The sequence below is a fragment of the Cervus elaphus genome, chromosome 8 (assembly GCF_910594005.1).
Source record: "Cervus elaphus chromosome 8, mCerEla1.1, whole genome shotgun sequence".
NCBI lineage: Eukaryota > Metazoa > Chordata > Mammalia > Artiodactyla > Cervidae > Cervus > Cervus elaphus.
Window position 1 is genome coordinate 41325229 of NC_057822.1, and position 22138 is coordinate 41347366.

At 39.2% G+C, this 22138-nt stretch overlaps 1 protein-coding gene across 2 annotated transcripts in view; it reads right to left on the reverse strand.

Annotated features, from left to right (window-relative positions):
- The window catches only part of PARD3B (par-3 family cell polarity regulator beta), a 1123128-nt gene that overhangs the window by 1045520 nt on the left and 55470 nt on the right, over window positions 1-22138 (reverse strand). Inside the window, exon 1 of one of the 2 annotated variants that reach the window (XM_043910302.1) lies at window positions 13228-13254. The exons of the other annotated variant lie outside the window; for it this stretch is intronic. Coding sequence (XP_043766237.1) covers window positions 13228-13239 — 12 coding nt within the window. The 5' untranslated portion in view covers window positions 13240-13254. Of the gene's footprint in view, window positions 1-13227; window positions 13255-22138 lie in introns of those variants that run through there. 2 annotated transcript variants of the gene reach the window in all.

Here is a 22138-nt window from a genome sequence, read left to right on the forward strand (position 1 = left end):
GCTCCTTGAGTTTTGCTTATTCAACATGACAGCTACATTCAACGGACAAAGAAAGGCAAACAGTGAGCTCAAAGAAGGGTGTAGGATGACAAATCAGAAGACCTCCTATGGTACTACTGAGAGATTTGTATATGTGAGAAACAATAATGATGAAGATGCTTAAAGCTATGTAAAAAGGCAAGATAAAGGAAATGTCAAAAACAATAAAATAGGGTGCTAGAGATTAGGGATATACACACTCATGGGAGGGTAGGGATTTGCAATCATATAAAATCAAAGATGAGTCAAACATTTTTTCTTCAGTTAACTCTGCTCCTGAATAAATGTCTGTACTCCACCCCCACCAAAAATTCATACGTTGAAATCTAAAAACCCAAAGTGATGGTACAAAGAGTGGGGTCTTTGAGAGGTGCTGGGGTCATGAGGGTTCGGTCTTCATGAATGTGATTAGTGCTCTTATAAGAAGGGCCTCACAGAGCACCCCCTGCCACCACAAGAGGTTACAGTGAAAAGACGGCCATCAGTGAGCAAGCAGTTCCTCACCAGACACTGAATCTGTCAGCAGCATGATTGTGAAAAAATAAGTGCTGCTTATAATCCATCCAAACTAAAACAAACTCCAAAAAAGGAGTGATTCCTAGCTAATCCTGGTGAGTTCAACATAGGCATTTCTCTGGTAACCTCCCCATGTCTCCTCTCCAGTGGGGCGGGGGGGAGGGGGGTGGGGAAGGAATTTAAAATATAAAGTCACACAAAGGACAGACATGGTAAACACCTAGATGAGAGATGGCAATGCAGTTTGGAAGGTTGAAAGCAGGTGACACGCAGTTTATTAACAAAACAGACTGCAGATAACTGGGCCAGGACAGAAAGAGCTGATAAGAAGCAGATCAATGACTTAGGACCTGGAGGCTCCAAGAACTGTGAAGGTGGAGTCAACAGTGAAAAGAGAAAACTGGCTGATACTTCACTGGCAATCATTTCCCCCAATCCAAGTGGGACTTTAGAGGTTTACTTTATGGAGAGATAAAGCCAAGGAGACTATGAACTTGGGATATGAAATTTACAGACAATGAGCATATCTGAGAGCACATAAACACTGGAAAATTAGATGAAAGTATGCACTGAAAATGAGTAAGACTTCTTTCAGCTCACTGCTTACTCTAAGCATCCTGGACACTGGTTGCCCAGGCTTATACCCCTGAGGCCTAAGATTAGATGATTCCTTTAAAACAGTGACTCTCGAGTATGGTCCACAGACTGAAGGGTGTAGTGAAAAGTCTCCATGAAACAAAAAGAAATTTCATAATTACATTGACATGATTTGGTGGATAAATAATTTTCATCACAACAAGTTTGACAGTTTTCCATCATTAAAGATTTTCCTGATGAGAATGATGGTGATAAAACCAATTGTGATATTTTGATATTATATAATGAGATGCATCAATATTTGAAAGACCGGAGTAACAGTCAACTAGTGTTTTCCGAGGAGAAGGCAATGGCACCCCACTCCAGTACTCTTGCCTGGAAAATCCCATGGACGGAGCAACCTGGTAGACTGCAGTCCATGGGGTCGCAAAGACTCGGACACGACTGACTGACTTCACTTTTAATTTTCACTTACATGCATTGGAGAAGGAAATGGCAACCCACTCCAGTGTTCTTGACTGGAGAATCCCAGGGACGGCGTAGCCTGGTGGGCTGCCGCCTATGGGGCCACACAGGGTCGGACATGACTGAAGCGACTTAGCAGGAGTAGCAGTGATTTCCAAATGACTCATGTATGTCACAAAATGTTACAAACTCATGCATAATTTCTATTAAAAAAGGCAATACTGACAAATAGATTTTAAGAGTTCTTTAATAGGATTTCAGATTCCACATTGCAACTAACCTTTAAGAATTTAACCACTTGTCGATTTTTGGTGTAGTGTCAGAGAAGAATATATACATTTGAAAACACTGGTAAAATATTCCACCTTGTGCTAACTGCTTATTTGTGGGGCCAGATTTTCTTCCAATACTTAAAACAAGTTTGCAAGACTGATAGCAAAGGCAGATATGAGAATACAGTTGTCTATTAAGACAAACATCAAGATTTGAAAAAAAAAGTTTTGTTATCTGTCAAAAAATCTTACTAAATTTTTTTGTTGAAACAGTTATTTTACATAGAAGTTACGTAAACATGTAATGGGTATTTTTTATGATTTCAGTTTTAGTTTCCAATATATAAGCATTGGTAGACATAACCCAGGGCTTCCCCCTTAGCTCAGCTGGTACCAACTCCAGTATTCTTGGACTTCCCTTGTGGCTCAACTGGTAAAGAATCTGTCAGCAATGTGGGAGACCTGGGTTCGATCCCTGGGTTGGGAAGATTCCCAGGAGAAGGGAAAGGCTACCCGCCCTATATTCTGGCCTGGAGAATTCCATGGACTGAATAGTCCATGGGATCACAAAGAGTCGGACACAACTGAGCGACTTTCACTTTCAGACATAACCCACATAAAAAAGCTCTATAAGTTGCACTGTCCAATATGGTGGCAATGAATCACACGTGGCTACTAAACTCTTGATATGTGACCAGTCTGAACTGAGTTATGCTGCAAGTGTAAAACAAACACTGAATTTCAAAGACTTCACATTAAAAGAATATTAAATCTCTGGATATTTTATATTGATTACCTGTTAAGATATTTTAATTTATTGAATTAAATAAGATATCAGTTTCACCCTTTGACTCTTAATGTGGCTACTAAATATTTAAAGTGTCATGTATCTTGTATTTTTTATTTGCATTATATTTCTAGTGAGCAGCACTGGTCTATAAGATCCTCAGTAATTTTTAACTGTGTGAAAGAGTCAGGAGACCAAAGTTTGAGAACTGCTGCTGTATAGGGAAATGGATCAGTTAAAAAAGCAATCAAACTGATAGATACTGACGTGTAGGGGTCCCAACAGGATATAATATGACCCCTCAGGGAAAACCACCACCAGTCAGTAAGACCAGAGCACAAATCCACTCAAACATAAGCAGGTGGTAAGGCTCACCAGACATTTGTGGAAATCCTCTAACATGAACCTCAGAGTCCAAAACAACTAAAATGAAAGATAGGTAACCCTTGTGGAAAAAAAAATAGGGCAAATAGCTGAAATAACTTCAAAAACTTAAATATTCTCATAGAGATGAGAAAACAACTGCATTCACGAAGCATTAGTTACACTTAAAAATGAACATTCATAAAGCAACTTAAAAATTAAGATTTTGATAGAAGAAATTTAATTCAATAAAGATAAACCTCAAAAACTTCAGTTAAAAAAGAGGGAAAATAGATTTTAAAAAGAAATTTAGAAGTGCACTCCAAAGTCCAAAATGCAAAAGAGAAGAGCCAGAAATAACAAAAATTGTGTGTTGTAGGTAGTTATTTTTGTTGAGTCACTTAGTCATGTCTGACTCTGCAATCCTATGGACTGCAGCTCGTCAGGCTTCTGTCCTTCACCATCTCCCGGAGTTTGCTCAAACTCATATCCATTGAGTCGGTGATGGCATCCAACAGTCTCATCCTCTGTCATCCCCTTCTATTCCCGCCTTCAATCTTTCCCAGCATCAGGGTCTTTTCCAATGAGTTGGCTCTTCGCATCAGATGGCCAAAGTTATTGGAGCTTCATCTTCAGCATCAGTCCTTCCAATAAATATTCAGGGTAGATTTCCTTTAGGATTGACAAGTTTGATCTCCTTGCTATCCAAGGGGCCCTTCAAGAGTCTTCGCCAGCACCACGGTTCGAAGGCATCAATTCTTTGGCGCCCAATCTTTTTTATGGTCCAGCTCTCACATCTGTACATGACTACTGGAAAAACCACAGCTTTGACTATACAGACCTTTGTAGGCAAAGTAATGCTTCTGCTTTTTAATACACTATGACTGCTTTGCTTCCAAGAAGCAAGCATCTTTTAATTTCATGGCTGCAGTTACTGTCCACAGTAATTTCAGAGCCCAAGAAAATAAAGTCTGTCACTGTTTCTAATTTTCCCCACCTATTTGCCATGAAGGGATGGGACCAGATGCCACAGTCTTTGTTTTCTGAATGTTGAGTTTTAAGCCAGTTTTTTCATTCTCCTCTTGCACCTGCATCAAGAGGCTCTTTAATTCCTCTTCGCTTTCTGCCATGTTGGATGGGGAGAAGGCTAAATAATGTTTTCCCAAACTGAAAGGTAAGTTTACAGACTTAAAACATTAGCAAATGAACAAAACATCCAGCACAATAAATGATTTTTTAAAACCACATACATCACGAACTTGCAGATAATGGGGGATGGGGGATTGAGAAGGTTTCATGATGCAAGGCAGTTTTTATCAGCCAATAACACTAAAAACTGAAAATAAAACACAACCTTCCAAATTCTAAAGGAGAATTACTTCAACCTAGAATTTCTCATCTTGATAATCAAGTATGAGAAACAAATAAAGATATATACAGACATGAATGTCGGAACAACAACAACAACAAAGAATCCTCTCAGAAATCTACTAGAGGTATTTGAAATATGGTTAAAGGAGTATCAACAAATACTAAACCATTTAAATCAGGAACGTATCCATATAAACAAAAAATTGATTATAGTATACTATATGCCCCATCTTTAAACTATTATTTTCCAGTCTTCTGAGTGTAAAAACTAAATACTAATTGCCTCCAAAATTTTTTAACTAATGAAACACAAGATGCAGAGAGGGGCTAAAGGATGTGAAAGGAATAAAAAAGTCAATCATTTTATCAACCAAAAACATCTTAATTTTAAAATCAAGAAATACTCACTCAGGCATGCATATTGCTAAGAAATGAGAAGAAACATTTGAAGTTGAAATTGATTGTCATTAAGGAGTAGGAAGGTATGGAACACAAAATTGCTGATAAACATGAAAAACTTTGTACTACATGTATAGTGCAAAATGCCTTACACTTCAATTAGTTCAGAATAAAATTTAAAATATCTGAAATATCAAGTAACAGGGAATACACATTTAACTTTATAAACACATTTACCCAAAAATGGACACCTGCAAAGAAATTTGGAGCTTGTAAATTTGTTGACAAAGCAAATCAGCCTAGGAAAAAGCTAAGAAAAGTCAAGTAAATGTATCTGTAATTAGTGTATATTCTGCCAGTTTCTTAATTTGGTTAGAGCTGCTTTACAATGTTGTATTAGTTTTCTGTGATACAACAAAGTGAATCCGCTCTACGTATACCTATAATCCATCCCTCTTGGATCTCCCTCCCACCCCGTCCCCCACCCCACCCCTCAAGGTTATCGCAGGGCACCGAGATGAGCCCCCTGTGCCATACAGCAGGTCCCGCCAGCTACCAAATATTCTGCACATGCTATTGTATATGTCAGTCCCATTCTCCCACTTCATCCCGTCCCCCCTCCCCGTGTCCACATGCCCATTCTCTACATCTGCATCTCTTGTCATACAGAGTGAAGCAAGCCATGAAAAAGAAAAACAAATATTGTATATTAATGTACATATGCGGAGCCTAGAGAAAAGGTACAGATAAATCTATTCGCGGGGCAGGAATAGGGATGCCAGTTTTATTTTAAACTAGACATCGACTCAGTGGACATGAGTCTGAGCAAACTCTGGGAGATAGTGAAGGACAGGGAAGCGTGGCGTGCTGCAGTCCATGGGGTCGCAAAGAGTAGGACACGACTTAGTGACTGAACAACAACAAAAGGACGTAAATAGAAAGAAAAGATAGACAGCCACCTGTCTAATGATTCAGCAAGGATCTTAAACTAGGGATCCACATGCTGACCCAACCTGCAAATCCATGCTATTTGCGCTAAAAGACACCACAGCAGAATTCCAAGGTAACCTAGATGGTTATCTTCCCTGGGAAAAGCAAAAACCTGGCCACAGACCACCCCTGTTCCATCTTGGCAACAGCAACCACAACTGAGCAAGGGCAGCCGGCACCTTCCCCTCTGAGCACCACTCACGTTGCTACCAGACGGCACGGCTGTCTCTATGCTATCTAGTTCTCTTTCGGGGCGCCCGCTCCTATAAGACGACAGAAGACAGGCCAAGAACATCCTATCTTACAATCAGAAATAATGCATTGTCTGCAAAAATGAAGAAAATTCCCATTATTTAAGTGAAACAGCAGATATTTATTTTTCCAGTGGTTTGTCCAGCCCAGCAGTGATTTGAACCTAAGATTCCTGGTTTCAAAGTCGATAGGCTTGAAGAAAACAAACATTCAAGTCATTTTTGCCGCATCCCACAAGCTTGCATTTATATATTTTTCATATTTATTGCGAAGCTTTATTCATAATATATTCAGATAAAATTAAGATAGTCACATGAGCATATTTAAAATAACTGTAGACTTTTTTCCAATTTAACCTGTAACTCATTATGTTAAGAATATTAAAAATTAGACCACTTCAATATTTTCTCCATTTTACTTTTGATTTTGACACATATTATAATCCTATTCATGACAAAAATCTGCAAGTTTTCAGTCTCAGAATGACGGTGAAGGAAGAAGGGGAGAAGAAGTGTAACTTAAAAAAAACAAAGCCTATTAGTTTTATTTACATGTCACAACACCATCTCCAAATGACCTCTGCCTTTCTAAGTAATGTATTTTTTTCAACTGAAGTGACAGAGAATGGAACGTCACATTAGAATTGAAAGCAAGATAAAAAGGTAGACGTCCTAATCTACAGCTCTACATAGCATTATTCATGACAAGGGTTTCCCACTTTCTCAGACAGGGTTCAAAATGTCAGCTTGAACTATGTAGCAAATTTTAATGGGATGTTTCTAAATGAGTACCCTAAGAGGGTAACAAGGATTTCTTCATCTGTGGCACATTCAGAATGACACTAGTTACTTCTCACCAGGCCCTAGGAGTAAAGAAAGTCTCCCCACCCCATTGCCTTTCATCCCTGATCCATCTGGGCTCTGGCTTAGCTACCCACTCCCTTGGCAGATATAGGAGCCAGAATACAAATTTTGTTTTGAGTTTATAAAGCAAAGTATGGGCAAGAAAGCCCTCTCTGAAGGCCACTCTGCTCTGGTTTCAGAAACACTCTGCTAGTGGGGTGCCGCTATACTCTCTGTGTTGAAAGATGGCATCAGAGAAGTGGTTTGGGAAAGCAGAAAACCAAGGCTTCTGGTTACAGAAAACTATTTCCAGTGTAAACTACCACTGAGGTCTTAAAATCTTAGGGCAATTCTTCAAACACGTACTGAGTTTTGTATGATTAAAAATATAACTATGTGGATAATTCAAACTTAATTGCTGGGCAGCACTAACACAGATTGGACCAACCAGCCAGGTATTGTTCTCGGAATGGTCAGATGGGAGAGGATATCTCTCCTCCAGAGAGCACAGCCTATTGAGAAGTACACCACTATATCAGTATGATTCTATAAAGGCATGGGAACAAGCAACCAGAACTCCACTGATAAATTCCATAAATTCTTGGTAATATGTGCAACATTAAACTAAAAAAAAAAAAAAAAGACCACACTTAGTCATCCTGTAGCGGAAGACATTAAGAAGAGGTGACAAGAATACACAGAAAAACTATACAAAAAAGGTCTTAATGACCCAGAAAACTCATCTAGAGCCAGACATCCTGGAGTATGAAGTCAAGTGGACCTTCAGAAGAATCACTACAAACAAAGCTAGTGGCTGCTGCTGCTGCTGCTAGGTGATGGAATTCCAGCTGAGCTATTTCAAATCCTAAAAGATGCTGCTGCTAAAGTGCTACACTCAACATGCCAGCAAATTTGGAAAACCCAGCTATGGCCACAGGACTGGAAAAGGTCAGTTTTCATTTCAGTCCCAAGGAAGGGCAATTTCAAAGAATGTTCAAACTACCATGCAACTGTGCTAGCATGCTAGCAAGGTAATGCTCAAAATCCTTCAAGCTAGGCTTCAACAATATGTTGAAGACGCTCCAGATGTAAAAATATCGAACTTTTATTCTTCCTAAATATCACTTTTTAATTGCAAAGCACCTGGCAAAATATTTGTGGGTTACTAAAAAAATGTTAAGTACATCATACATTACATCTTGACACTCTAAAAAAATTTATAAAGTCAACGCTTTCTAAATAGAGTCAAAACCTTATTGGGGAAAATACCTTAAACACTTCAAATTTTACTTTAAAAACAGAAATATAACTTTTAACCAGGATATATCATAAAAGTAGTGTAACTCCAGAGCAGTATAGCAAGGTATTACCAGAACTATATTTCCATCATAATTGGAACTATGTATAACACAGGGAGACAAAGATTATTGAAGTACACAGTCTTATATCTTTATTTTAAATGAGTTTCAAATTTATTTCACTCACAACATTGTAATCATTCTCCTATTAATCTGAGAAATACAAAGATTGAAATCCTTTCATCTTCCCCAATATTACCACAATCATACAAATATATGTGGGTCATATATGTATGTAGCTAGGGTCAGAGGGAGGATGGTGAGATTATGCCAAAGTCAGGATATCATCTGAATACTTTCCAGGTAATTGACATGCAATGAACTATGGATGTTACCAGTACTCCCCAAGTTACTGAGCCAACCAGTTGATTTATTTGTGCTAATAAAGAGTTTTATGTTTCCAGGACACATTACACTCTAATCCCATCTCCTTCCAGGCATAACCCTGAGAAAGCAGGACACAGCCAATTCAGAACAGCTCCATTTGGCTTGAGCTTCTGGGAGCAAAGGAGCATTGAGTGCAGTTTTCCTCCCAGTGCCCTCCCTCTAGAGATGCACAGCCACCCACACACACAAAAGGGAGAAGAATGGGAAAGGGCAGATTATTTCTTTCCTGGGAAAAAAGCCAGAGTGAAAGTTTTGGAGGATATAAACATATAACAGCTAGTAGAGAGCCATGGAAACCTTCTCCCCGAGCAAATGTGCTTCGCTGTAAACTTTCCTTGCCCCTCACAATATTTAGTGTTGTGTTAAAGCAAATATTTTAAAAATCCACATGCATGTGTTGTTTTAAAATTCCTAAAATTAAAAACAAACAAATTCTCCCTCATTGCCTATCTAAAACCAGCAAGACACCCACCCTTTACCACCACAAGATATTTATCAAGTAGCTGACTGCTGGGAAGACACACCATATTGCAAATTTCTTCTGGTCCCTTCTGCCAGGATTCTAAACTGAGGGGCCCATTACATCCCTGAAATTAAGCACATGGAACACCCAAGTGCATCTTTCTGGACAGAGGCTTGCCCCAAATCCCAGTTATCAGAGCGGTTCAAATCTTGGCTTATGTACATGTCATTCCAAAACTCATTAACCTATCCCTCCCGCCATTCTCTAAACATGTGCGTCTGTTTCTATTTTGTAAACAAGTTCATTTGTATCATTTCTATTTCAATTCTGTGTATAAGGGATATTGTACAAGATCATGTGATATTTCTCATGCTATTTCTCTACCCACCACTATCCATTTAAAGTGGATAACCAACAAGGACCTGCCGTATAGCTCAGAAAACCCTACTCCATGCCGTGTGGCCGCTGGATGGGAGGGGAGACTGGGGCCATGTCCATGTATGCCCAAGTCCCTTCGCTGTTTACCTGGAGCTTTCACAGCACTGTTCATTAACTGGGTATACTCTGATATAAAATAGAAAGCTAAAAAAAAATTCACAGATCACAGTCTACATTAATAGATCCTTCCAGTCATCTAGTTTGGCTGCCATAAAATTTCTATGGAACAGAACTTGAAACAACCATTCAGAGTGAATCCCCCTCTCAGGAAATCCTTTAATACAGGTCTCGGACAGGAATGTGAGCCTACACCCTCCACTTCAGTTCTCTGGGGACTTAGAACAGCCGATCACCTCCACCTCCCACCCCCTTCATTTCCTTGGTTCCCAAATCCTTTGCTTCCATTGTGCTATTTCACTTTTTATAATTACTGCACTGTCTTAACCTCTATATACTTTTTCCACACCATCCCCAAAATGACATGTATAAACACAAGCACTGCTTTTTGTCCTTACAAGACTGAGTTAAACTGCTGCCAACTTAACATGTTTGGCAGAAGCCCTACCCTGCTGATATGGTCCACTAGTCAGTGATGACACTAGGTCCTTTATTTGCCCTTCTTATTTCTCACAAGTTATTCCCTAACTCTACTGGGCTTCCTGCTAGAGTCCACTACTTAGAACTCCTTAAAGCAAAGTTCCATGCTGAGCCTTCACAAGGCTTACACTTTAAAACAAACTTTCCAACTGCTGTAATAGTTTTCACCTTTCATATATATGGTAGCCTGCTTCTATAATAATAATCTTTTTGATTACTGTTTTGTAATGGTACTTCTAATGGCAGGTCTGGGCTTCCCAGGTGGCTCAATGGTACAGAATCTGCCTGCCAATGCAGGAGATGTGAGTTTGATTCCTCTTAGAGGAGGGCATGGCAATCCACTCCAGTATTCTTGCCTGGGAAATCCCATGGACAGAGGAGCCTGGTGGGCTACACAGTCCATGGGGTTGTAAAACCTCAGGTACCTGAGCACACACTGGGAGCTCCAGGATGCTAGAGCATTATATCTCACATCTTGCTGAGTAGCTTTTTACTTTAAAGCAAGAATCAAAGTGGAGAGTAGGGGGAAGGAATGTCTTTATGGGAAATATATGAAAAAGATGAAAATGTCTAAGGCTTTAGTATTTCTAAGAAAAATCCATAAACGCAGCAGCAGGTAACATACTTGCTACTCCATGATTTTTTGCAGTTGTTTTCCTTAGGTAAGACAGCATCCCAATGAGATCTAAAGGAGTCTCTATAGAGTCATCTGAATTGAATACTATAACTTAATGAGGTGCACACAGGTGAAGCTTTTGTAGCAGTTTGATCCTATTAACCCAGCAGCATCTTAAGGGAATAGGTAATGAGACCAGGCAGTCATCTGTGGTAGCCACTGTGGTGTGTTCAAAAACTGTTGATTCTTATTCTAAGAACACGGTAGGATCACACTTCACCACCCACTTGGGATTAGGTTTGGCCATTAGCTGGCCAGAGAAGTGTGAGTGTAACATGGGCCTCGGCACAGAAGCTTTAAAAGCCAGTGCATGGATTTCCACCTCATTTTCCCTGGCTTTCTGTAATTACAAACACATCTTAAGCTGGAACCTCCATCAGCCAGGACCCTGAATGATATAGTGAGCACCTCTTGTTATGATCCACGAGGGGCTCATAGCATGATGGTAAAGTTTTACTTTAAGCCACGGAGGTTTGCAGATTTTTTGTTGTTGCAGCGTAACCTAAACTTTCCTGAACCACAGCTAGTTTTAAAAACCAACATATGAGACATGGTGCTATGCTACCCCCATGGGAAACTCAAGAGATTAGTCAGAGAGAAGGTACAATTGCCCTCAAGAAGAGGAGATTCAAGAGAGACCAGATAGAACCATGGTTTGGTCTTGAAATTAGGAATGCAATTCCAACTTCCATCTATGGAAAGCCTTTTAAAGCCTGTGGTCAAACCTCTTTCTAAAGAAGTGGGGAAGAGATCTCAGCTTTCCAGAGCAGAGTAAAGGTCAAGACAGGAATCATGAGGGCAGTAGACAGGTGAGTGAGGCTGCAGCTTGAACTCCAACAGGCATAGGCAATAAGGTTGGAAATTTAAGATGCAACACACCATGTCAGGCCTCAAATCATCAGAATATTAACAGCAACAATAAAAGCCACCATTATGTCCCAACACATCTTAGGGCTTACATAACAGCTCTCATAACAACTCATTGAGGTAGATACTATAATCACTTTTTTTTGAAAGACGAAAAGCATGGTGCAGGTGGAGTACATTGCCAAGGTCATAAAGGAAAGATGTAGTAGAAACAGGGCTTCAATCCATTCAGTCTCACTCCAGGATCTGTGACATTAACCACTGCTACAGCAGAGTTCCCCTCAGACTTCAGATCTCCTTCTATGCAAGCAATGAGACCCATCTACTTTTAGGAAAGAGTCGACAATCAGCTTCACGCTTCAAGAACATCACTTCTATCGTATACAAAATGAGCCAAAGAAAGGGGACTGATGTGTAGGTAGAGATAGCATTTAAAAAAAAGAAAAAAATCACTGAAAGGAAGCAGGTGAAAGATAATGAGCCCTGTATTAAGATAATAACTAGTGATGTGAATCCATCAATTCTGCAGAAACCTGTGATAGGGGCACAGCAATAAGCCTTCTGCCTCTTAGTATGGGGCAGCTTAAAGGTGGCTGCAAGCTCTTCACTGGCCCTCTCACTGAGCAGGAGTGGGTTTAATTCCACCCTGGCTTTCTCACACACCTACTTGACAGATTATGGCAGAAATGATGCTCTGAGGTTTCTGACACCAGTCTTAAGAGGCCCTGCAGCACCTGCCGGGCTCTCTTGAAGCACCTAGAGCCCAGGGCAAAACACTAGGGGTTCCGAGTCACCTTGCAACAGCTTTTAAAGGGAAAATTTAACTTTTAAAAAACTTAGCTTATGCACTAGGCCACTTACCACCTCATAGGTTGTATTCTCTTATTGAGCTAATATTAAAGCATTTTTTCCTCACGTGAAGAATTCCAGAATGGAATCTAAAAAATATTAGTACATAAGAGTCTATACAAAAAAGTCAAAATACCTTGCTTACACTACCTTGCTACGAGGCTTTGTTTAAAAACCCCAAAGGTTTATGGGGAGGGCCCGGCTGAGCCCAGAGGCCTTCCAGCGACCCAAACCTAGGTGTGGGGCATGTGAATTAAGCCACCATGGACCTTCCATACCAGCCAACAGCTGAGTATCACCAAGTGTCCCTCAACTGACACCCTGTGGAACAGAAGCAGCCCGCGGCCCAGCCAGGCCAAATTCTTAACCCTCAGCCCATGAGATGTAATGAAGTAATTATGTCACAACGACATGTTTCTGAATGCTTAGGCCGGAACAGACAACCATAACACATTGCTTACGAAAGGAACCCTGAAGTTCAACCAACCTTATCAAAATCACCGGAAGCTCTCAAGGCCTCACCTCACTCCACAGGGAGAATGTGGGCACGGGGCCTGAGGACTACCGCAGGCGGCAAGCTCCGCCGCCCCTAGCGCATCTTACACTGAAATCTGAGAAGAGGAGAATCAAACCCATCTACACAGTAAAAATGGAACCAAAAGGCCAGTCCACCACGACATGAGTGGCATGAACACTTACATGGTCATCCATCTCCTGCCCCTGCCGGCTCCACAGTCCCTCTATCCTGATGGGAATCAGCGCCAGGAGGCTTTACCGGCTCCCAATCCTAAGCCCCGCCCCAAACCATCAAAGGAGGAGCCTCCGGGTGATTCTGATAGGCAGCTAGGATTGCAAGAGGGTGGTTCATCGTTAACCCTTAGAATTTCACTGCTTTAAGAGCAAAAAAAAAAAAAAAAAAAAAAGGCGGGGCGGGTGGGATTTAAAAAACAAAAAAAAAGGCTTCCTCGGGAAAGAATCACTTTTCCTCAAAAAAGAAAAGAAAGATTTGGCTTGGTTCCCTAAAACTGCAGAGTGATCTCCAGGTACCACTTGTGGAAAACAGATCAGAAAGAATTAGAATTTCCCCCCTTCCAAAACATATAAAATTACTTGCATATGTATATCATTGTGGTCAAATATTTTAAATATATAAAGTACATCTTAAATCTCTGAGCATGTTTCAGGGAGCAGTTTTAAGCATGTGACTTTCAGAAGCAAGTCTATCTTTCTGCTTTTAAAATACCTTCTGGAAAGACTGGATTGCAAAGAACTCTTAAAGGGAAAATTTAATTAAAAAAAAACTTAGCTTCTGTACTAGGCCACTCCACCTGATAAGCTGCATTCTCTTACTGAGCTAATATTAAAACATTTTTCCTCATACAAAGAATTCCAGAATGGAATCAAAAGAATATTAGGAGTGCATACAAAAATGTCAAAATAACCTCCACCCCTTTGGTAACAAAGCATGGCCCTTGTCTAACTCTCAGTGGTAAGAAAAAGCACTTGGGATGTCGAAGGTACAAGACTTTGGGCCATTTCCTATAAAAGAAATATTCTCTCTGAACAGTGTTAATATTCAGATATTAGAAAATGAGGTCATTAATGATAAATGTAATTCTTCTCAAACTCATCAAATTCTATCCAAGTATGAATGGAAATGACCCAGTACTCTTGAATAAATATTTATTACTCACCCAGCAGACAGTACTACCTACCAGTCAGGTAGTAGTCGGTCGGGTGAAAGGAAGCCACCCAAAGTTCCACAAAGAGGAAGCTGGATGAACCAGCTGGAATCACTTAAGTGTGAGCCCAGGTGGATCTAGCCTAGAAAGGGGTGAGGCTGTCTCCCAGTGAAAACTAAGCCCCGACATGAACGAAGATCGTTCACACCAATGTGAAGCCTTACTCAAACTTGGAAGTGTTTTTCCAAACTCCTGTTGGGTTTGCACTACATGCTTCACATTCTTTCTGCGCAGAGCGCCTTCTGGAATTAACTAAATGCACTTGTGGCAGGAGTGAATCAAGTGAAGTCTATAAAGCAAAGTTTTTATCAGGAAGGAGTTAACAGGCATTAAGCCTCTACATTTCTGTAACACATGATTAACCGAGTGATGAAAAATGTCCTGATGTACAGAAAAATAATACTGAAGTTGGGAGGGTACATTTTCCATGTTTTCATTATCCGTCCCTGATGGTCTTCAGGGATCCAAGCAGTTCACACAGACTTTGTGGATTACTTTACTTCTCAGCACTTAATTTGCCCCAGCAGAGAAATTAACAAACAATAACCACTGAGACACTTTTTATGAGGATTCCTAAAGTAATGCTGGTGAATTAATCAAGACCTACAAATTATTTCAGTGAGAGCTAAAGCACCTTTTTTTTTTTTTTTATAAACACATAATGTGCTATTAGAAAGTCAGGTCCAGAAAAATTAAGAAAATTCTCAAAGAAGTCGAGAGATGGCAAATTTAATAAAATAGGAGTTATAAAGGCATAGAAGAAAATTAACTTGGATGCCTCAGGTTATATGATAAGAATCAGTATTTTGAACTGTTCTGACTTGAAAGACTATTCCATCTATACTTCCTTCATTCCAATGCTGAGTAAGAAGACTCCCTTATTGACCACTTTGAAAGATAAACAAGTGAGCACACAGCTATATAATTTAGAGAAGTAAATCTGCTCTCCTTAGAGTTTCAAAGGACGCTATTAACCTAGTGTCAGTCATACCTATGCACAAACTGTTTTTCTAAAACTAGAGTGACTTATAATTATCCTGGTTCTACATCTTGATTCAAAATATTTATTGAGCATCTGCTAAGAGGAAACACCTGTGTTGGTCAATACAGCAGTACAAAGTGGTAAAGATAGCTCCTTGCATCCTCAGTAGAGCTGGGGATACAGCACATCCTATGAAATTGAAATGACCCAATGAGTGATTGAGAGACACTTAATATCAACTTCTGACTTTTTTTTTCTTTTTTTTTTTTCAACTTCTGACTTTTATGTAATATGTTATCTTCTAACCAGACTAAGAAGTTTTAGAGTTTCGTGTGGTTTTTTTATCAATCTTACCCACCCACACCAATGATCATCATAGAGCTGCTCACACAAAGAATCCAAACTGACCTGTTTTGATTTGGTCTCCTTTTCTCTAGAAAAGAGAAATGTTGTTGATGAGAGTTGGCCATACAGTCTGTGACAATAAAAACCAAACAAGCTACAATGCAGATTAAAACCCACCCTCTGACCTAAAAGGACATATTAGCAATCAGAGATCAGGCATGGCATGAATAGAACTGATTATAACATTCTAAATTCCCATGAACTTACCACCACTCAGAGTCTCACTGTCTGTTTCTCTGTGCTACTATTTAAGAAAATTATTGGGCAAGAGTTGTAGCAAAAGAGAATTATTGATTGAAAACTAAGTTGCATGAAAGCAGAACATTTAGGTTGGAGAAGACATACTTAAGAGTAACAGGAAAAGCATCACCAAGAAAGCAAGCAACGAAGCACCTGATATTTATATTACTTAGCAGACGCACAAAGCGTTTCACAAGCAATGTCTCATTTATCTTCCCCATGTGATGAAGTTTGTGACCCAGCTGCACAAAATAGAATACTGGGGCTGAAGGCAAGTGCAGGGTTGAAATACAAATCCAGATTTTGTATCATTCTCCAAAAGGGTGCTACTTACCCTCGATCAGAAATAACTCTCCTCAAGGAGGGGAACAATGTCAATACCTCTACTTGCCTCTTCCAGGTCTAAAATTGTCATGAATATAAAGGAAAGGATGGGTTTCCCAGGTGGCTCAGAGGTTAAGAATCTGCCTGCCGATGCAGAAGGCAAGGATAAATGGGTTCAGTCCCTGGGTGAGGAAGATCCCCTGGAGGAGGAAATGAAACCCACTCCAGTATTCTTGCCTGAAAAATCCCATGGACAAAGGAGCCTGTGTGCTACAGTCCATGGGGTCGCAAAGAGTTGGACACAACTGAGCACATGCACACACAATAAAAGAAAACACAGCAACCAATTACACACCACCTTCAGTGGGGCCAGAAAAACACATAGGTTACATCAACTTCATTGTAATTAGCTAAACAAAGAAGAAATTTCCATAAATTTCTACAATTCTGTAAGAAGATAAATGTCATCTGTTTGAATAATATAGAAGGTGAGGTCTTGCCTTCAGGATTACTTTCAGAACTTGTCTTTTAATTCTACAGTGACCGCTGGAATAGAAAAATTTTCATCTCGATTTTAACAAGCGCACTCACAGTATTTTCACCAAGTTTCTTAGACCTAAATTAAGCAGTTCATGAACCGCTTAAGTTTTACATTATGATTTTTTTTTTTCTTGAAACAGGAGATCTGCATATTTAAGCACTAGTTTCTGATTCGTGGGGAAATTCATCTGGGGGAGGCTATTTTCTAAAAAAAATAAATTTACATAAAGGAATTCCAAATTCGTATCACATCTCACAATCATTCTTCAATTAATCAAATTTGATGAGGAATTCTAATAAGGTCTCACAATTAAGTTTTTATGTATTAAAAAACAATATAGCAATCACCATTTAATGCGTAAGACCTAACCACTGCACAGATGATGTTCTAAATTTGAACTTGAAAGGAAAACCCATCAGTGTGCCTGCTTGATTTCTTTAATCTATTCATGTAGGTTAATTACCTGACACTCATTAAGATGACTCTGGGCTTCTTTAAATTTCTGACCATATTAACCTCTCCAACTAATCCTTATTAGAAAAATATTAAAGAGTGTTCATTTCTATTACAAATTGAATTTGAAATGATGAAACAATTATCAAATAAATGGAGTAGAAAACGAGGTTATATGCATGAGAAGATTCAATGCATCAAATATTTTACTTCCATTATTATAAAATAAAGGTCTTAAGGTCTATATTCAAGAAATGTGCTTAAAGATCAATCCTTGAAAGAAATCTCTCCACTCCATTCTTATCCAGTGGGGTGACAAACAAAAACCTCAAGTTCATCATTAACAAATTTACTCAGGGAAAACAATCTTATTTTAAACTAAACAATAGAACAAAAAGATTCAACCACCTAGCTCAGTAAGTCTACTTAATATTGTGGTTCACACATTCTATATTACTCATTTTGCAAATAAAATGGTAGAGAGAGGCCAATAAACTACTGGTCAAGATCACAAAAGCATGAAATATGAAGTTACTTTTAAAAACTGAAAGCATATCTCTTCAGTTCTAGGATGAAAAATAAATTCAAAGACATTTCTTCCCTAGACAAATTTCATTAAAAATTGTCCTATTCCCTTCAACAACTGATATTTCATCTCTGCAGACTCCTTTTTTAAAGATACTATGAAGAGAGTATAACTGGTGGTATTTTATAATGATCACTTAAATTATACTAGAGGTTAGATGAGGAGAAAAAAAGCACAGAAGTCTGGATTCAGGCAATGAATGAAGAAATGGGAGATTTAAGAAAGGGGATTAAGAAAAAAAGGGGAAAGGATGTAGTGACGTGAAGTGAAAGTCGCTCAGTCGAGTACAACTCTTTGGGATCCCATGAACTATACAGTCCCTGGAATTCTCCAGGCCAGAATACTGGAGTGGGTAGCCTTTCCCTTCTCCAGGGGATCTTCCCAACCCAGGGATCGAACCCAGGTCTCCTGCACTGCAGGCGGATTCTTTGCCAGCTGAGCCACAAGGGAAGTCCTCATGCGGGTATGTTCACTAGGATGTATGTTCACTGACTAACAGTGATAATTTATGTAACTGATGGTCACAGATACTCAACATGTCTGGTGGCGCAGGAAACAGCATGACAACATGAATTAAAAGACATGTCTGGTGTCGGGGTATCGGATCCTTTTCTTATATAGGCAACAAATTCAAGGGGCCAATGGTGAAACAACGTAAGAATTCCATGATTCTATGTTTCTGGGACAGAAGTTCTTTCTACTGAGTGTAAATCCACAAATCTTTAAAACTTGAAGGACTAAGTCACTCCATTGAATTCATTAAATATTTAGAAATAGTGCATCTGGAAGTTCACGGTTCACATGCTGTTGAAGCCTGACGGAGAATTGTGGGCATTACTTTGCTAGGGTGTGAGATGTGTGCAATTGTGCAGTAGTTTGAACATTCCTTGGCATTGCCTTTCTTGGGACTGGAATGAAAACTGACCTTTTCCAGTCCTGTGGCCACTGCTGAGTTTTCCAAGTTTGCTGGCATGTTGAGTGCAGCACTTTCACAGCATCTTCTTCTAGGATTTGAAATAGCTCAAGTGGAATTCCATCAGCTCCACTAGCCTTGTTCGTAGTGATGCCTCCTAAGGCCCACTTGACTTCCCATTCCAGGATGTCTGGCTCTAGGTGAGTGATCACACCATCATGGTTATATGGGTCATGTAGATTTTTTTTGTACAGTTCCATGTATTCTTGCCACTTCTTCTTAATATCTTCTGCTCCATGCCATTTCTGTCCTTTATTGTGCCCATCTTTGCATGAAATGTTCCCTTGCTTGAGGAGATTTGCTTGAAGAGATCTGTAGTCTTTCCCATTCTATCGTTTTCCTCTATTTCTTTGCACTGATCACTGAGGAAGGCTTTCTTATCTCTCCTTGCTATTCTTGGGAACTCTGCATTCAGATGGGAATATCTTTCCTTTTCTCCTTTGCCTTTCACTTCTCTTCTTTTCTCAGCTATTTGCAAGGCCTCCTCAGACAACCATTTGCCTCTTTACACTTTTTCTTGGGGATGGTCTTGATCACTGCCTCCTGTACAATGTCACAAACCTCCGTCGATAGTACTTGAGGCACTCGATCAGATCAAATCCCTTGAATCTATTTCTTACTTCCACTGTATAATCATAAGGGATTTGATTTAGGTCATACCTGAATGGTCCAGTGGTGTTTCCTATTTTCTTCAATTTAAGTTTGAATTTGGCAATAAAGAGTTCATGATCTGAGCCACAATCAGCTCCCATTCTTGTTTTTGCTGACTGTATAGAGCTTTTCCATCTTTGGCTGCAAAGAATATAATCAATCTGATTTCAGTATTAACCATCTGGTGATGTCCATGTGTAGAGTCTTCTCTTGTGTTGTTGGAAAAGGGCCTTTGCTATGACCAGTGCATTCTCTTGGCAAAACTCTGTTACCCTTTGCCCTGATTCATTTTGTACTCCAAGGCCAAACTGGGATATTTATAACTCTTAATATAAAAAATGTTCTCACCAGAAAAAAAAAAACAAATATCCTTTGTCCATATTTTTTTCTTTCAAATTATAAACAGCCACAACCACAAGGAAACAAAATGGCAATCCATCCATATTATAGAAACTAACTTCATTAGTACAGTTTCTTTTTTAATGCTTTATCCTCTGTATTAACAAAAATGAAAAAAGCAGTCACAAGCACAGCTATGAACAGCACTGGTGTGATCTCTTACCAAATTCTGTAGGAACACTGAACCAAAGTTTTAAAAACATACACACCCATTGACCCAGTAGTTCCAATTTAAGAAATTAACTTAAGGGAACAATAAAGGACACTCAAAAAATTTAAGGGACAGATGGTCATAACAGAGCTATTCATCATTGTGAAAATATCCAACATCATGTACTGCATAAATAATTTGTGACATGTGCATAGTGTACTATTGAATATGGACACATATATGCACAAATATAATACATACACAGAGTTCTTTAATTTAGCTCTTATATAAAGTGTATGTGCCAGGTACTATTCTAAGAACTTTACAAATATTAATTCATTTAATCCTCATAACAACTGTTATATGGATCCTATGACTATCATCTTATTTGAGATGAGGAACTTGAGGCAGAAGGCTAAATAACTTATCCAAAATTGCACAACCAGTAAGTGGAAGACCTGAAATTTGGACCCAGGCAATCAACCTCTATAGTCTGCGCTCTAAAGGATATTTATAACAACATGTAAATAATTTATAGTTATCTCTGATGATGGAGATAATCATAATCTTTTAAGTAAGATTATGTTTTACCTATCTAAATTTTTAAATTTTCCAACTTAAGCTTGTATTATTCTTATAAGAAAACATTTAACACACAAATACAAGAATATCCCAGGAAATAACTAGAAATAACCAGAAAAAAAATGTAAAGTGCAAATCAGAAAGACAGAGAGGACAGTTTAGGTTTCAATATGGGAACTAAAGGAATGAATATAAGAAAAAAGGAGAAGGCCAAGATCAGAGCTCTCTTTTAAATTAGGTGCTCTAAACGGATACATGTCAGATTCTCTAGAAAGCTATTAATTTGGAGCTAAATGTCCACAGTCTCGTACACACAGCAGTAATTCTGTGGAATATTAACAGGCATGGTATGATAGGAAGGTAACATAATCATATGGTTTTATACACTGAATTAAACAAAAGGAAAATGATTTCATTGTCAAAAGACAAACCCTCAGTGGTGCTACCAAAGACTAATGTTTCCCAACTTATTTGTTCATGAAACACTCTTTCAGAGATTCCCTCCTAATTGTTGCTCAGTCAGTCGTGTCAGGTCTTTGCAACATTCTGGACTTCAGCACGCCAGGCTCCCTGTCCATCACCAACTCCTGGAGCTTGCTCAACTCATGTCCATTGAGTTGGTGATGTCATCCAACCATCTCATCCTCTGTAGTCCCCTTCTCCTGCTTTCAATCTTTCCCAGCATCAGGGTCTTTTCCAATGAGTCAGCTCTTCGCATCAGGTGGCCAAAGCATTGGAGATTCAGCATCAGTCTTTCCAATGAATATTCAGGATTGATTTCCTTTAGGATTGACTGGTTTGGTCTCCTTGCAGTCCAAGGGATCCTCATGAGTCTTCTCCAACACCACAGTGCAAAAGCATCAATTCTTCAGTGCTCAGCTTTCTTTATGGTTCAACTTTCACATCCACACATGACTACTGCAAAAACCTTGACTAGACAGACCTTTGTCAGCAAACTAATGTCTCTGCTTTTTAATACACTGTCTAGTTTCATCATAACTTTTCTTGCAAGGAGCAAGCATTTTTTAATTTCATGGCTGCTGTCATCATCTGCAGTGATTTTGGAGCCCAGAAAAATAAAGTCTATCACTGTTTCCATTGTTTCCCCATCTATTTGCCATGAAGTGATAGGACCAAATTCCATGATCTTAGTTTATTGAATGTTGAATTTTATGCCAGCTTTTTCACTCTCCTCTTTCATCTTCATCAAGAGGCTCCTTGGTTCCTCTTTGCTTTCTGCCATTAGGGTGGTGTCATCTGCATATCTGAGGTTATTGATGTTTCTCCCGGCAATCTTCATTCCAGCTTGTGCTTCATCCAGCCTGGCATTTCACATGGACTCTGCATATAAGTTAAATGAGCAGGGTGAAATATAGAACCTCGATGTACTCCTTTTCCAATTAGAAACCAGTCCATTGTTCCATGTCCAGTTCTAATTGTTGCTTCTTGACTTGCATACAGATTTCTCAGGAGGCAGATAAGGTGGTCTGGTATTCCCATCTCTTTAAGAATTTTCCACAGCTTGTTGTGATCCACACAGTCAAAGGCTTAGTGTAGTCAATGAAGCAGAAGTAGATGTTC